General features: G+C 34.2%; 1 protein-coding gene across 2 annotated transcripts in view; it reads right to left on the bottom strand.

Moving 5' to 3' along the window:
* The window catches only part of LOC149801796 (uncharacterized protein KIAA0825-like), a 136,291-nt gene that overhangs the window by 85,723 nt on the left and 31,793 nt on the right, over positions 1-18,775 (bottom strand). For both annotated transcript variants that reach the window (XM_089956141.1, XM_089956142.1), the window contains exons 6-12: positions 15,754-16,331; positions 11,583-11,750; positions 7,601-7,830; positions 6,834-6,977; positions 4,160-4,278; positions 3,525-3,678; positions 134-324 (exon numbers count right to left, since the gene is read on the bottom strand). In XM_089956141.1, the coding sequence (XP_089812267.1) occupies positions 134-324; positions 3,525-3,678; positions 4,160-4,278; positions 6,834-6,977; positions 7,601-7,830; positions 11,583-11,750; positions 15,754-16,331 (1,584 nt within the window). The remainder of the gene's footprint in view (positions 1-133; positions 325-3,524; positions 3,679-4,159; positions 4,279-6,833; positions 6,978-7,600; positions 7,831-11,582; positions 11,751-15,753; positions 16,332-18,775) is intronic.

Below are 18,775 nucleotides of genomic sequence, written 5' to 3'. Positions count from 1 at the left end.
AATTGAGGACTAGGTGACAAATTATCCTTCAAAAATCACAAGCTCTCAAAAAAAACATACAGCTTTGACTTTAGTGTAAGAAAGATACCAATGCACATTCACCCCCGCTGTGGATATATATGAATGTATATACCTGAATTGTGTCACTCTCCTGAAGCTGGGCTTTGCCTGGGTGTACCTCTGTGCCAGGATGAGCAGGGATTCATTAAAGATTGTGCTGAACATGTTCTGGGCCTGTTGTGGAGGACAGATGGACCACAAGTCATGCTGCAGCCCACGCATGTGGTAATTCCACATCTGGATGCAGAAGGAACATCGCTCATCCTGAGAAGATGTGTACAAATAAATCAGATTCAAATTGTACATGCCACCATATACAATATTTTCCACACTAAAGTCTGTAGGTTTTGGCAGTCCCAAACATCTGGATAACATTCTAAGAGACAGTTTTAAGATTATTATATCTGCATTAATTCTAAATACAAAAGTGAATTTAAATGAATTCAGGTTTTAGAGGCCATCATAAATAATATTCTCCACAAAAATGTCTGTAAGTTTCTGCAACACATCAGTAACTTTTCAACAGATTGTTTTATGATTATTATGCATGACTAGATTCTAAATGCAAAATTAATGTTTAAATGAATTCAGGCTGAATATTATCAGATTTGATTAAAATATGGAATATATTATAATTTACACAATAACTTCCCCAAGAGATATTTAATTCATTTATCTACAGGCTACCTAAACAAATCAAGCCATGGCTTGCTATGAAAACATGTACAGGTCATGTTCATTAGGTTGTAACTATAATCTAAGATTTATGAGTTGTATAAAAATCAATTTACAGCAAATATTACCAAAATATGACCTAGGAAAAGTTTTGTTAGTATAGAATAGATATTTTTGTTATCATAGAATAGATATTTTTCTAAGGGAATTTACACTCGGCTAAAAAAGACTGCTTCAAATTCTGTAGAAATTCCATTTAGTGTGAGATATAACAGGTATAGCACAACTCTATCCCCACACTGATTATGTTATAACAACATAGACCATACCAAATTTTCTCTAAGCCCCATAAACATTCCTTTGTATAAGAAAATCATTTCTAATGTAACATAAAATATAAAATTTTACATACTTGCCACTTAAACAATAAAATTGCCATCTTCAAGATTTAAGCAGAACTGAAGCAGTAACTGCTGAGATATTTTCTAACTTAATATATCCTACATCTGAATCTTGTTTATGACAGCATTTCCCACATGTCCCACATTATGTAATCTAGGTTATGACAACATTTCACACGTCCTGTCCACATTATGTAATCCAGGTTATGGCATTTCCCTCATTTTGTCCCAGATTATTTAATCCAGGTCATGACAACATTTCACACATGTTGTCACACATTATGTAATCCAGGTTATGACAAAATTTCCCACATCCTGTCCCAGATTATTTAATCCAGGTTATGATAACATTTCCCACATGTTGTCACACATTATGTAATCCAGGTAACGACAACATTTCCTACATCCTGTCCCACATTATTTAATCCAGGTTATGATAACATTTCCCACATGTTTTCACACATTATTTAATGCGGGTTATGACAATATTTCACCCATCCTGTCCCACATTATGTAATCCAGGTTATGGCATTTCCCTCATGCTCTCTCACATTATTTAATCCAGGTCATAACTACATTATCGACATGATGTCATACATTATGTAATATAAGGCAACAGCTCAAACCAGGCTTCAGATGATAGGTATTCTATTAGCCACAGGTAATTATACAAGTAGGTGCAACGCATGATCACCTGACATGCTGGAAAAGTCTATTAGCAGACTGTGAAGCATCCATATCCCATGATTTGTCTCCACCATATTAAACTGCAACAGCAGTGACTAAAATATGATAAGGATCATGGGCCACAATGATGGTGAAAATATCAGGAACTAAGTATAGGCCAACAAAAACACAAGATCTAAAATTGCTGAACATTACTGGAGTTAAGTTGACTGATCTCCTGATTAAGTCACTCTGAAAATACTCAACCATAAAATTGTATCATAAAATTGGTATCAAATTCAATAAACACACTGAAAGATGTCTAACAAATAACATGTAAAACTTCAACAAAGAGTGTCACTGTAATGAACTATATAAAGTGTATACTATTAAATTGATTGTTCAAAAACCTCTCCACAACAAAAGTAAGTTTCAGTCAATGGAAAAGTAGTTGAAATTGGGTCCTCTGATGTCTTTATTCATGTTTATGATACTGCTTACTTTAATCTGGATTCATAATTTCACAGAGTCAAGAGCTGACATTATTTAGTCTCACAAAAGCATCCATTTGGATTTCAAGCAATTTAAATAACTGGTGCCCAAACAAGGAAAAGAATCTAAACATTTTTTAATTTGTCTCACATTCTAAGAACAACCATACACATTCAATTTCTGTAAGCCAAACCTCAATTTATAAGTAATATAGCAACTATTCTATTAATATCAGTAATACAATGTGAGACAACTATTCTTCAGGAAAAAAACTTTGTTGTTTATCACCATATTAATGCATAAACTACTGCCTCACACCTTAGCGACTCCTTCAATGGATTAATTTTTGGTCTTACTTGGTCTCAGATTATAACACTGTTGAGGATAAAGAAAAGAGGGAGCAGCATACCATATATACTTGCTTATAAGTCAGTTCCAACTGTCAAATGCACAGACCTATATCGGCCATCATATAATTCACCAGTAAATCTGTCTGTGCACCCTTTTAGTATAAATCATTAGAAGAAACACAGACCCTGTTCTGTCAGTATATTATGTAACAGCATATCAAGGTCTATGTTGTTTGCAGTTGAAACAAACTTATGAGAGAGACATATATATCATGTTTTTTATCGTGAGTGTGTTACTCTTCAAGAAGAAAATGAATACCAACTTTTAAAACAGTGCCAGCAACAGGAATGTAAATTGAAAAAGAGATTAACATTTATTAACCCTTGGGAAAAGTACAACTACTATATATTCTCACTCGTATGTTGAGTCAATCTGCAATCAACAAAGATCCTGACCTGCTGAAGCAAAATGTGCATCTATGTTGTCTGTTCGACTGAATACTCATAACAAACTGCACATACCCAGATCTGCTGGTGCTGGTGCATTATGCAATGGCACATCTGAGTCTGTGCAGTTTGCTGGTGGACTTGTCTTACAAGTGAGTACTTATGGTATCCATACTGGTGCTGCCTAAAATGAATAGCACTGTTTTCTTGCTGCAAATTAAACATGATTTTAGCATATCATATTATAGCAAGATTCTTCTAAACAATATAAATTACTGACATTGGCAGATGAAATGACATCTACTCTTGACATGGACTGAACTGTTTATCCCTGTTTTCTGAAACCCTTTCTCATTTGTGTATGTCATAGATTAGACTACATTAATCCATTTGTTCTATATATTTACTCTTTAAAGCAAGATCGTTGACTCACCTCATAGAATTCCTTCATCTCAGCCCAGTTGTTGCTATCAGCATCATGGAGAACACAGGTTGCAAGAAAGTTGTTGTGAACTTCAACCACAAGATGTGACAACTCATCCACCAACTCCACAAACTGCTTGTATAATGGACCAAGCAACTTGTTGCTAAAATAAGCAGCAAGTACAGTAATATCAGAGTGTATTCAGATCAAGTTTTACCACAGCAATATTCTCAATATTAACAATTTAATCAATAATGATTACATACCTTACCTCTATGAAGTTTTTAGTTGTCACCAGCAGCCATTGTACACATTAGTTATCAAGCAGAAAAGAAGTTCACACTAAAGCAGTCTTGACAACAAAATGCTGACCATTGAAAAAAGCAAGCAAGCAATATTCTATTGATCATGTATACAAATGAACAGAATCAATCACAATGAGATAATATATATATAAAGAGTCAGACAGACAGACACCAACATGGGCTGTAATAGCAAAATATATAAATGCAAAAAGAACAAGCTATAAACACTAAAAGAAAAGGGAACTGATCTTACAGATCTCAATCAAATCATAGGATGCCTATATGAACAGTTCCCTGTTCCTGTTTACCACAAGACCTGATTAAACAATTCAGACATACCTGTCATCCAGTGTCAGCACCATCTCATAATGAAGAAGAGAGTTCCGCATGTAGGCACAGCTGGAGAGGATAATGTACAGGTTCTTCATGGGGGCATGTAAGGGAACTTCTGAAGACAACTGGATCAAAAAAGGAGAAAACAAAAGGGGCATAAAAGACATAAGAGTTTAAAAGAACATTCTTTTCTACTATAACAAAGTCTAAATACTTTAATGAACCAATAAAAACATGAGATTTTTCTTGTTTTTAATTCAATGTTCATAAAACTTACTTCAGAAGCAATTACTTATGTCCACCCACAGATACCATATTTTACCAAGTGAAAGTCACAGGCAAGGCTGCAACATTTATAGTGTCAACCACTTAATTAAGGTTACTATCCTCACATGTTTAATGATCAATAACCAAGTAAATTAACATGCAAGTGGTACCTTTCATGTTATCTGATGCCCATGTTCAGGCAGTATATCTGGATGCATTGATTTTTTTCATTTCTGTATGTATATGCAGTGGTATGACACACAATCACAATCATCCTAAGAATGTTTTACCTAAACTGTCAGATATATTCAACAAAGTCATGTCTTACATGCTGAATCCCCTCATAATAAGAGGTAAAACACATAAAAAACATAAAGCACACAAAAAAATAGCAAGCTGACTGATGCCTAGTGTGCACATTCTCAACAGCTTACATATATATAGTTGTCAGTTGTACCCCTATGTGCAAATTAGGGCAAAGGCTGAGTTTTTAACTGGTCTGATTAAACAGTATTATTTTGGTTCCTGTATATTGTGAACAGGTTTAGGAATTTGGGTAAAATGTTGCAGCCATAATCACAGGGATCTGAGTAACCTGTACTGTCAGCCTGTATTAGAAACCTAATTCATACATCAGTAAAATTACACGAAATGCATACACAACCCATTCATGTAACTCATATGCTCATTCACATATATAATAAAGAGTCAGCCTGTTGAGGTTAACCTATCACAATATGCAATGTATTGTCAGATGTATGGAAAATTTACCACTGAATAAACATATGTATGCCTACTTCCAACTCCACTAGTTATACAGGACCATCTGTGTAGGCTGTGATGTCTGTAGCATGGAAAAATCTGTTTGGTCATGAGCTAAACACAAATAGTTAACTATGTTAGTAAAGTGTGAAATGTAGGTCATAATGACCTTTTCTGGTTGTAAGGCTGTAGTACTATCAAGCTGCATAAAAACAGTCCACAGTAAATGAACTTAAACTCTTAATTTCTGCACATTCACTGAACCATCAAATATAGCTCACAGAGACCTCTTTTTTGCAACTCAGTGTAGAAATTATCAAGCATTGCCACATCAAGATTTATAAGTCTAGGTAGGAGATTATGCAAACAGTATGCCAACAACTCCTGTAGTTGTGAGCTAAATCCCAAAATTAACCAAAGGTTGTAAAAGATGAAATATAGGTCATGATGAGATTCTTTTGTTGCTGTAACAAAACTGCGTATCTTCATCAACTGTACAATTCTAGCATGCACAGTCCCTGAGAAATTAAATCAGACTCGAACATTTACCCTAGCCAGTGAATCATTTGATATGGGTCTCAATGACCTAATTTTGGAATGAGGAAGTAGTGCTCAGCAAGACATATCCCTTCACCATGTTTCATAATTCTAGATAGAATAGTATCAAGCATGCAAAACACTCTTGTATCATCAGGAGCTAAATGCAAAAAGTGTATGTCACAGTGACCTTCATTTGCATGGGTGTGGTACTAACAGACATATTTAATCATCAAGCCCAATGACTTAAGCAGAAACAGTTAAAGCACCAGATTTAACCAGTCAGTAAAGCATGAAATATTGGTTAGTGACCTCTTTTGTGATTTGGGTATACTACTAATCGAAATGTATCCCCTCAGCGAGTTCTATGATTCAAGGTAAAACTGTATATATACAGCAATGCAAAAGACCTGCATGGTAATGAGATATGAACAAAAATATAACTTACACCAATACAATTTGAAATGAACGGCAGTGACATTCTTTTGCTGTAAGTGTGTGGAAGCAAATAATCCTCCAGTTTAATGATTCCAGTATCAACAGTTCTTGGGAAATAAACATAAAACACAAAATGTAATCTAAGTCAGTGAATCAATGAAATGTGGGTCACAGTGACCTATATTTGTGATAAGGTTGTAGTACTCTTCAAGGCTTTCATTTCTTGGTATACTGAGTGCAAAAAACCTGAGCTAAATGCCAGAACTTTAAACAATTCTGTACCAATAATGTACATGTATTTACAAGGTTATCCCCCGTCATAGAATATTCCTCAACTAAAAATTAGAAAAATATAGGTTAAGTGGAACAAACATGTTTCTTTCTATACATATGACTGTACACATGGGCTTGTGTTCTATATGAATTTTATTATCAGACTGCATTCAGTCATAACTACAACACTATCAACAACAGTGTGCATCATGAAATAAAAACATTTTTTATGCAATTGGTCTCATTTTCATGTGACAGAAAATAAAGCAATTTTTTAAATACTTAACAGTGTCCGCATTCCAAATTAGACCAAGATGTGTGTCTTTAATACTGAATCGCAGATTCTGTTTCAAATAAATCCAGACTGAATTACAGTGCATACAAGACATATGGATCTGTCTACCTTTGAGAGATGTGCATAGAACTTCCTCAGACATGTGTTGACAGCATCTCCAAATGCTGTTCTTACATAAATCAATGGACCCTCTGAACCAGCCTTAGCAAAGGGAAGGAAAGTATCCAACACTGACATAAAATCATAAACACCCTGCAAAAGAAAGAAGAATATTATTAAAAAGATATTAATTACTCATTCCTTTTTGTTTCTTTTAAGTCTTTTTTTCTGTGTTTGTTCTCCAGCCTTACTTTTGTTTTCCCTTGTCTGTCAGTCAGTCAGGTCCCACCAGTCACAGCCATTGCAAATTTGTTTCCATACAACTCTTGAAGAACTTCATTTGAGTGACTCCAAATCTGGTATAATGATTCACATTAAGAACATTTACATCAACTTCAATTTTCCACCATTTCCTGACAAAATATTTTTTATGGAGTTATGGCCCCTGTTTGCCATTTACTTGATTGGGCCATCTGCGTCATATTAACAAACTATTTGTGGTGTTTTCGTTTTAAACTTGGGCTTAAAAGATAAAGGCCTATTTAAGGCATGATACCATATATGTGGAAAAAAATATCTGATTTCAATGACTTATCTGAAGGAATTACTGAATATTACGTGGTGGGAAAAAAAGTAGAATAATAATGATTTTTAACATATTAATAAAGTCAATCATCATAAAAAGCAAATAAACTACAGCGTAAAAAGAATCAATTTGTATTGCTCTTAACATTTCAAAAATGTGTAAGATAAGGCATAAAGTGGCTGAACATTACCTTGGAGACAACTTTAGGATAACCAAGTTTGCCACCCCAGAGTTCAAATTTAACTGGCACAGTCTCCAGCTTCTGGTTAGCTTTCCAGTCAGCCTGTTCTCTGTCCAGAGCTGCTGACATAGCCCCTCTGATCAGCTGATCAATGTGAACAGCTAAATCTGGGGCAATCTTCTTGAACACTATGTTCCAGTTCCACTTCACCCTCGCTTCCAACCTAAACTTCTCCACCACTGAAAGGAAAATTCATAATTATGTAGCAGTTCACCTCTATTGAGGACACCATTTCTGTGATGCAAAAGGTGGCCTAGGAAATCTCTATTTCTCCAGGTGACAAAATAAAACTAGTGGCCCAATATTGCTCATGTGGGAAACATACACATGTTACCTTGTGAATGCAAATTCATACATGTACTGAAACTAATGTTTGTGGCACAAAGTTGCTACATCATCTACAGGGCTCTCAGCAGATTCCTGGACTCTTCACTCACGGAACTCAGGAGTCCCCAGCCTATTTCTGAGTGTCCTGGTATGAACTTGGGGGTCTCAAACTTACAACAGGATAGAAAAGAAAATGAAATAGTACATGCCCATTATTATAATACATATCAGGATTGAATTCTTATCCAATGATAATATCACACGACAATTTTTCAGTAAATAGAATAAGTTTAAACATTATACATGCAAATTTAATATCTGTGTACCCCCACAACAACACTAAAAACAAAACATAAACCATAACAATGAAATCATCAACAGTTAGTTTCAATCCCAAGAATAATCACTTAGAATGCTGTGTAGTTTTCTCTGCAAGTACAACACATGCCCCTAGGGGCTCATATCAGTGCTTACAATTTATCTGTCATACATGTACTATATAATAATATAATTAAATAGTACATGTGTGACAGGTAAATTGTAAGCAATGATAAGCCTCTGTGCACATTCCCAATTCTAAAATTTGTGGGATACTAATGTACAAAAAGCACAAAGTACATCGATGTCTGATGGCTGAATGCAAGGCCAATTTTTGGTGTACTCTAATCGATATTTCACTTTTTATGGAATACATGTCTTTTTCAATGGAGGTGAAAACATTTTAACTGTTCTGCAGCTTAAATATGAAATGGTATTAATCCATAAGATGAAACATCGAACAACTAACAATTAGTTGTGTCAGCACTTTCGCAGAAAAATATTAACTCAAGCAAATAACGATACATGCTAATCTTTCAATATCTAAAAAATTCCAAGACTTGAAAAAGCTGTCATTTGGTATTTGTTTAACAAAAATTACAGTTGCTATGAGTATGTATATGCGCCATAAAAAAAATCAGTTGGGCCCCGGCTTTCTTCATGACTATTTGTAAAACTTCTGTTCTAAATAAAGATTATATACTTTACAATGCTTGCTACAGGGCAAACTCTAACACCTGGATATAGTTCCACTAACATTGTGACTAGCAATACAGGACCATTATGGGTATCAGTGACCACTGCTGCTATTATGACTTGCACTTAATGAGATAAAATTTATTTTAGTCATCATTTAAGCTGATTGACAATTCAGGAATTTGTGATTTTGTTTGCATGCGGCATGAATCCGTGAATCACTATCAAGAGTTGTGAAATTCACACCAAAACTTGTGATGGTTGGCAGGTGTGGCAGCCATATCTGATGCAGAATTGGCATCATGAACAAATCTGAAAGAACCTCATTCAATGATGCTGTGTTAAATTTGGTCAAATTCTGTTAAATTGTTCCAGACAAGTTGCTCAGAAATTTTCAATTTATGCTAATGGTGGCAATACATGACAGCATAACATCATCATCTGAACAAGTCTGAATGCACTACTGGCCAGGATGATATCTTAAAAATTTACTAAAAATGTAAAATAAAGTATATTCTATTTTTAGTAATAGCTGCCATATTTGATGGCTGATGAACATCAACATCATTTGTAAAATTTGGAAGTGCTTCATGCCAAGACATTCTATCAAATTTGGTCAAATTCTGTTGTCATTTATGTGAATGTTTTTACAAACAAAAACCTGTAAATGGACAATTTATGATGAACCATACCATTATCTCTTTTGGCCTTATTGCTTGGCAAGTTAAAACTTTACTACACTGGTGCAGAATAAAGTGGCATGTTATCATGGGTGACCAATCTGGAGAGGCCTCATTGGCAACAGACAACTGTGTTTCATCCTTAATGGTTGCAAGGATCATGTATAAAAAAAAAAAAACACAATATTTGATCTGATGAAGCAAATAAGAACAGAACTGCACTGGACAGTGATACTGACAACATATATTTTCAAAACATAATTTCAAAGTATGTCCTTGATAGTGAATTGGCTCTTCACACTATGCTGGTCACTGTTGCCAGGGACAACCAGCCATTCAAACAAACATTTGCAAATACAGTAGCTTCCCTCATGATGGGCATCACCCCTGAATACAGACCCCCTTATCTTCAACCAGTATGGTATGTCTACCATATTACTTGTTTCTCATCATCAGATGAGACCATCCCTCTTGAGGCACACAATAAGTGGTCTCATAAATTGGGAATAACTGTAACAGTATAATAAAGTGAGTGTAGAATACAAGCAAATAATTCTGATTATTGTCATAAACTATTTCCAGTTTTGATATTACTGGAAAAGATACTGTAATGAAAAAGAAATTTAATGAGCAACAATTTAAAGAAAATTAAATATGAGAAAATGAAGGAATTTCCCTAGAACAGAGATTAAGATTATGGGAAATAAATGAAAACATACATGAAAATCTAGAACTACTGAGGGGAAAGAAATGTGACTTTAATATAAAATTTCTATTTTTAATGTATTGCAATGGATGCTCTGATCTACTCAAAGCAATTTTCAGGCCCAAAATAAAATAAACAAGAGTAACATAAACTGTACATTATGTGCCATCCTTATATATTGTTTAAAATTCTGAAAGCAGTATGCCAAAAACTGAATAGCATTGACTAAAAGATCAAGGTGTCCCTGACCTTGAACTTTAAACCATAAGAGCAATAGATCTCTTTCCTGTCACAAGGCAAAACATTTGTGAAATCTCAGCAACAGAAGAATGCGAAAAATAAGTTATAGCAACCAATTTTTTTAAATTGGATAGCATGACCTTGAACTCTGAACTGACCATCAATAAAGTGGCTGCAATTTGTTATCTTACAAAAACTTTTTTCGCATTTGTCTCAATGACCTTGATCTTTAATATTTTAAACCTAATATTAAAAAAGGATTCTTTTCTACCCAAAGTGCACATCATCCATACAGTCTTGTCAAGGTAAGTGGTTGGAACTAAAAGTTTTACACCAGAAAACATTTCTTCTATATATCACTGTAACATTGGCTCCTAGCCCCAAACCAATGGGCACTTTGTGCTGCTTACATCAACCATAAGCCATGCACAAAGTTTGATTAATGTATTTATTCTTGAAATAATTAAGCTATTGTGTCGAAAATGTTTTTGTTTAAAGTCACTATGAACCTTATCTTAAGAATTTTTTACCACAAAATCACATATTTTCCTTCTTGTTACATGCACAAGCCAGCCATAAAGTTTGGTTCAGGTAGACTGTTTAGAACAAAAGTTATGTTGCAGAAGCAAAAATGGATAGATTGATGGTTGGAGAAACATCAAAATTATCTGTAAACAGGCATTCAAAAGTCTGATTAAACTTAAGTATAATCATAATATTTAGAAAAAGACAATGATAGACTGAAATGAAAACACAATATATTAATCAGAATAATTGTTGCTTACACTATTAAAATTCCAGTCTTTTGGATAATATCTGAAAGTTAATTGGTAAACTACCTTAGCAACAACAAAGTTTACATAGAAACACAAAAGCACATTTCTACTTCAAATCATCTCATCTCCAATAGAAAATAAGAACAAGAACTTTCTGGCCAAAAGGAAACATATCAAGAATTGGTAACCTTTTGGTGCTGACAGGTTGTCACTCATCAATGAGGAGGCAGAGGAGCTGAAAGAAGCTGTCATTTTGTCTGGCACGTTCCACATGTCTGTTGTGGAGTCTATACTGGAGGACATCATACTCATAGCATTGCGGTCTGGCTCTGGACTAGAACTTGGCTTCAGTACACCTACAACATATAGACACATGCTGTAACACACGATGGCAAGCTATATATGCTCATTCATGTAAACACACTAATGGGAAAATGAATCCTGTCTATAATATTAGCACAATGGGTGCATCATAAAAGGCCATATTCACCAAGACTGCAAAGTCACAAAAATGTCAAAACATGTAAACAGCATACAATAACCAAAACAATGATGCTTAAATTAACCAATTCAAAACTAAACCACTTTCTTCCAATTTGCAAGTTATTCTTACAGCTAACAACTATATGTATGTTGGCCAATGAATGTTGTTGTTGTTGTTGCTGTTCTAGGGTTTAACGCCATTTTTCAGCACAAGATAGGCTATACATGGCGGCCAGTATAACTGGTGGAGGAAGAACACTGGAAAACCCAGGGAAGAACCACCGACCCACGAGAAGCTACTGGCAGGCTTTCCCACATACCAATGTTAGCCGAGCCTTGGACTCGAACCCACGCAGACAGAGGTGAGATAGCAGTGATCCATAACGGAGAGCGCTTTAGAGCACTCGGCCACTCGGGGCCCTGCCAATGAATGTTCATACTGAACCTTAATTAGTTTCATTTGCAGTAAGAATTTTTTTTAACTCTCATCATGCCATTTGCTGAATATACTGCTTCTGACAATTTAGATAAAACATCTTATGATTGGCATTATATTATTTCACATTGCTACAAGTATGTAGTAATGAAAAATATGATAATGCAACTAGACATACTACATGGACATGCATATCTGCTAACACCAGATGTACCAACTGCATGTTTGTTTGCAGGGTTACCAGGCAGTAAACTAAAATGTAAACACTGCTGCCTTATTGCTCACTACAATTTGCATCTTTGGGAGAGCTTGTGTTGGGAATTCAAAATTAGGAGAAGTTGGGCATTCAGTGGTCATGACACTTCTAAATGACTAAACAAAATGCTTGAAATGAAATCCAACTTCTTCAATGACCCATCCATACAAACAAAATCCTATGAAAAGATATGAAGTTGACTGATTCTGTCAATAACTGTCCAACATAGAGCAGATGAGACAAAACTCATAAAAGAGGCACCTAGGTTTATGAAACAGTGTTTGCATATACTAATATCAGAATATATAGAATGGTTCTTTCTGTATGCTGAATACAAACAATATCCCATGTAAAGAAATTAAAAAGATTGAAAAGGGACATAATCTTGTCCAAAATGCTGTAGATGAGATATAAACTGTAATGGGAACATGTATAAGAGACGATGCCTTTACCAAATTCCATCAGAAAAAGTTTTTTTTTAGCTAAACTGACTGCAATCAATATCCCATGTTTCCACAAGAAGATGAAAATTTGCTAGACAAGAGCAATAACTCTGTCCAAAAAGCAGTAACTGAGACTAAACTGTTAAAAAGTACATGTAAGTCGATGACACAATGTTCATACCAAAGTGTACTAGAATATGCTGAATGACATTTAGCCATGCTGGTTACAAGCAACATTCCATGTGAAGATGTGAAGCTAAATGTCACGGGCCATAACTCTTAACAAAATGGTGTAGACGAGAAGATATGAAGTTAATTGTCAAAGGCTATAACTCTATCCAAAATGGAACAGATGAGACAAAATCCATCAAACAGGCACATCTAGGTCTTTGATACAATGTCTGCACCATACTCTTCTGAACTGAAAATAAGTTGTGCTCGTTACAAGGGTTTACTGTTGTAGAGTTTTAAGCATCATGGCAAAGGACAAAAACTCAGTCAAAGTTAGAGCCAATTAGACGAAACCTTTAAAAGGCACATCTGTGAGTAAAGGGAAATACACCTACCAAATGGTATCCAGTCACACAAAAGGGTTGCAGAGCTCTGATGGTTAAAAGTGTGAATGCATAGAAAGATGGATGGAGAGACTGATTATTAAAGGAACATCGCATCCCAAAGTGGAGTCCTAATTACTGTTTTTGCAGGTATGATGCAAAAGTGATTATATATCTGTTCTACTGAGTACTACTTGTCAGACAATATTTGTATATTGTGCTTGAAATTTTCATTAACAGTAGTTAACAAAGATTATTTGTCTGATGTGACTTACACGACACAACAATAATCAAGGCTCACATACTTAAAACCTGAATAAATGTTTATATGTCATATAACATGCCCATATATATATATATATATATATATATATATATATATATAATCACATACATGAAAAATAACATGGTTTTAAAGTGTTGGTATAAAGCAATTTAATATACCAATATTACTGTCATATCAAATTGTGATCCACCCATTGCTCAATAACATGCATACATAAACATTCTTGGAACTGTGTGCTGTTGGGTCTATTCCTATAGATCAATGATGAATTTCACTCATTAATCATTAGTGACGTATAAAAATAACAACAGAAAGTAACAATATTCCCTGTTTTCTAAATAATATTAACATGGTATACGATTTCTTTTTCTGTTTCCCCCTCCCCTCTCATGTGCAAAGGACAAAATATGCAGAAATCTGGAATGAGAGGGAAAATAAAATTGGGCTGGATAAAAAACCTTGAAACTGAAATTGCACCAAGTAACCTACAATATCATTCTTCATAACTTATGTTTTACAATTCCCTTGGACCTCTCTAAAGTGTTTTTATAATCAATGATACAAAGTTGCAATGGCTGGTCGGCACAGTAAGGTAAATGTCTTGGTAACGGGGCACACATACACTAATGTATTTAAGGCTTTGTTGATGTTTTTGTTGTTGTTTCTTAAACCTATTATAAGGTTCTAAAAATCGATTATTATTAATTAAATATGAAAATATCCAAAAAAATGCACCCCCCACCCGGTTGACCGTGGTATCAAGATGATGGCAAAAATCCATGAAAAGACGAGAATAGAGGAATTTTGGTTGTGTAATACCACAACGTCTCTGGACCTATGAAGAGTGATGGTAAATGTTAAGTTAAACCGACCAAAGGAAGAGAGAAAGAGAGAGAGAGAAACAAATTTATGGTTGGTATTAATGTTATTTAAAACAAAATAATGACTTAGATCAACTTAAAATATATTAAAATATTTTAATTACCTCTTGATGGTTCGTTGTTCCGCTTAGATTATATTTAATGCTAATTTTCTTGCACTTGCATTGACGAGCATTCAGTATTCAAGAATATATGTGTCTGTAGGCTTAGTGCTCTACTTTCTTCATTAAAACCATTTTTCATGTATAAATCATAAGTGTAACTTATATTGATTTAATCAATGTGAATAAAAATAGAAACTGAAAAATGAAAACAATCAACTTATCAATATGAAAAGGTGATTGTGAATAGGCATAAAAAGACTGCTCTGGTGGTCTAGTGGTTAGAGCGTCTCCCTCAGAAGAGGGAGGTCATGGGTTCGAACCCCGGCTGAGTCATACCAAAGACTTACAAAAATAGTACTAACAGCTGCCTCACTAGACTCTCAGCATTAAGAGGTCAGTATTAGGACTGGTCGGCCTGGTATCAGGATAATGTGACGGGGTCGGACATCATGCTACATGTCTGCGGCATATTGCCCCAGTGCTAGACATCACTATAAACTGCCACACTGCAGACTTTGTAACGATTTGACTGAAAAATTATTAAAGCTACGTTAAAAATCCTAATCACACACACACACACAATAGGCACAAACAGACAGAACTACATTTTGTAGCGTACACACATGGCAGGGATATGGGTTCATTCACCCATTCAATACACAGTTGCCTCTCATCAATCTAACTCCATTCAAATGGCAAATATATCTATTCGTATGTAATATAAATAAAAGATATGTATAGTATGTATCAGTGATATACTACTTGTATAAATTTTCATTAAAAGGAAACTTGGCAAGCCTCATTTCTTTTTCACAAAATATTTATACATCTTGTGGTATATCACTGATACAGCATACATGCTGAACATATATTATAAAAAATTATAAAATGTTTTTAATTGCTGCCGCTAATATACCTTTCAAACTGCCTTTTCTCTTGCTTTTCTTGACAGAGAGACCTGTTGTATCTATTTCCACTGCCTTTTGCAAACTTTCCCAGTGCTGCTCAATGCGCAGGATTGCCACAACAATATTAACCATCGATTTAAAGTATTTAATATTGTGAGTATCTCCTTTGCCATATGAGGCCTCTCTCTCGTCTGACCCTGTTATGCTATCTGAACCCTGTCCCCTTTTGGCCTGAGGTTTAGTGTCCCCAGAAGAGACGATATCACTGTGGGGCTTAAGAACTGTGCCTCCATTCTGCTTGGCATCCTCTTGAACCTCATCCCAAATCTCCTCTATCAGGGCAGCCATATCATCTGCAAATCTCTCCAGATAGATGTTGTGCAGAACTTGAAATATGCTGGATGGCTTACTGTGAATAATTCCCGAATGAGCCAAAATGAAATCTTCATCCATCATGGCAATGATAATATCTGCAATTTGTTCACAGTTTTCGGTCACTTTTAGTATATTGAAATTGTCAGAATCTATATCAGGAATCAAGGTTTTAAAATATTTCTCCAGCTGCTTCACTCTCACTGATTGATACCTGAAATGGAACAAACAATAATACTTGTGTGGCTGTCACTGTCAAAAAGACTGAACAACAGATGTTACTGCTCAAAAGACCTGACATGAAATAAAGATCAGGCACGTCATGAAGATCTGACCAAAACTGTAACTGTCAAAAAGAATGAACATAAATTTTCACTGTTCAAAAGAACTGACATAAAATGTTACTGTCATAATGATCAGACACAAAATGCTACCATCATGAAGATCTGACAAAAATTGTTACTGCCACAAAGACTGAACATAAAATATTATTTTCACAACAACCTGACAAAGGATATTGCATCATTAACACCCAACATAAAATGTTACTGACATAAAGACCCAACATAAAATGTTATTATCATAAAGACCCAACATAAAATGTTATTATCATAAAGACCAACATAAAATGTTACTGACATAAAGACCCAACATAAAATGTTACTGACATAAAGACCCAACATAAAATGTTACTGACATAAAGACCAGCCTAAAATGTTACTGACATAAAGACCCAACTTAAAATGTTTCTGTGATAAAGACCAGACATAAAATCTTACTGAAATAAAGACCCAACATCAAATGTTACTGTCATAAAGACCAAACACAAAATGTTAGTATGACCAGACATAAAATGTTACTGACATAAAGACTCAACATAAAATGTTACTATCATAAAGACCCAACATAAAATGTTACTGTCATAAAGACCAGACACAAAATGTTAATGTCAAAAAGACCAGACACAAAATGTTAATGTCAAAAAGACCAGACACAAAATGTTAATGTCAAAAAGACCCAACATAAAATGTTACTGTCATAAAGACCAGACATAAAATGTTACTGTCATAAAGACCCAACATAAAATGTTACTATCATAAAGACCAGATATAAACTGTTACTGTCATAAAGACCAGACATAAATTGTTATTGACATATAGACCCAACTTAAAATGTTACTGATATAAAGACCAGACATAAAATGTTATTGACATATAGACCCAACTTAAAATGTTACTGTCATAAAGACCAGACACAAAATGTTAATGTCAAAAAGACCAGACACAAAATGTAAATGTCAAAAAGACCCAACATAAAATGTTACTGTCATTAAGACCAGACATAAAATGTTACTGTCATAAAGACCCATTATAAAATGTTATTATCATAAAGACCAGATATAAACTGTTACTGTCATAAAGACCAGACATAAAATGTTATTGACATATAGACCCAACATAAAATGTTACTTATATAAAGACCAGACATAAAACGTTACTGTCATAAAGACCAGATATAAAATGATACTGACATACCAGACATAAAATGTTACTGACATTAAGACCATACATAAACTGTTATTGACATAAAGACCAACATAAAATGTTACTGTCAAAAAGACCCAACAGAAAATGTTACTGTCATAAAGACCCGACATAAAATGTTATTATAATAAAGACCCAACACAAAATGTTACTATCATAAAGACCCAAGATAACATGTTACTGTCAAAAAGACCTGACATAAAATTTTATTATCGTAAAGACCAGACATAAAATGTTACTGTCATAAAGACCAGACATAAAATGTTACTGTCATAAAGACCCAACATAAAATGTTACTGTCAAAAAGACCCAACATAAAATGTTACTGTCATAAAGACCAGACATAAAATGTTACTGTCAAAAAGACCCAACACAAAATGTTAATGTCAAAAAGACCCAACATAAAATGTTACTGTCAAAAAGACCCAACATAAAATGTTACTGTCATAAAGACCAGACATAAAATGTTACTATCATAAAGACCAGACATAAAATGTTACTATGATAAAAACCTGACATAAAATGTTATTATCATAAAGACCAGACATAAAATTTTACTGTCAAAAAGACCCAACATAAAATGTTACTGTCATAAAGACCCAACACAAAATGTTACTGTCAAAAAGACCCAACATAAAATGTTACTGTCATAAAGACCAGACATAAAATGTTACTATCATAAAGACCCAACATAAAATGTTATTATCATAAAGACCCAACATAAAATGTTATTATCATAAAGACCAGACATGAATTGTTATTGACATAAAGACCCAACATAAAATGTTACTGACATAAAGACCAGATATAAACTGTTACTGTCATAAAGACCAGACATAAATTGTTATTGACATAAAGACCATACATTAATTGTTATTGACATAAATGTCTGCAATGTGGCAGTTTATAGTGATGTCTAGCACAGGGGCATCATGTCATAGATATGTAGCATAAAAACCAAAAAAAAACCAAATGATACATGAAAATTTTGGATTAACTTCTTTGTGTTTGTTCATGGCCTTAAAATAATGGAGATAACTATCTAATTACAAGTAAATCTTGATTTATAAGTCTAATAGTTACTGGCAATTTGCAATAGTGAAAAATGAGAACC

The sequence above is a fragment of the Sinohyriopsis cumingii genome, chromosome 4 (genome assembly GCF_028554795.1).
Source record: "Sinohyriopsis cumingii isolate HCF-2022 chromosome 4, ASM2855479v2, whole genome shotgun sequence".
Lineage (NCBI taxonomy): Eukaryota > Metazoa > Mollusca > Bivalvia > Unionida > Unionidae > Sinohyriopsis > Sinohyriopsis cumingii.
Note: the sequence above shows the minus strand (reverse complement) of the source record. Positions and strands in the feature narration are given on the sequence as shown.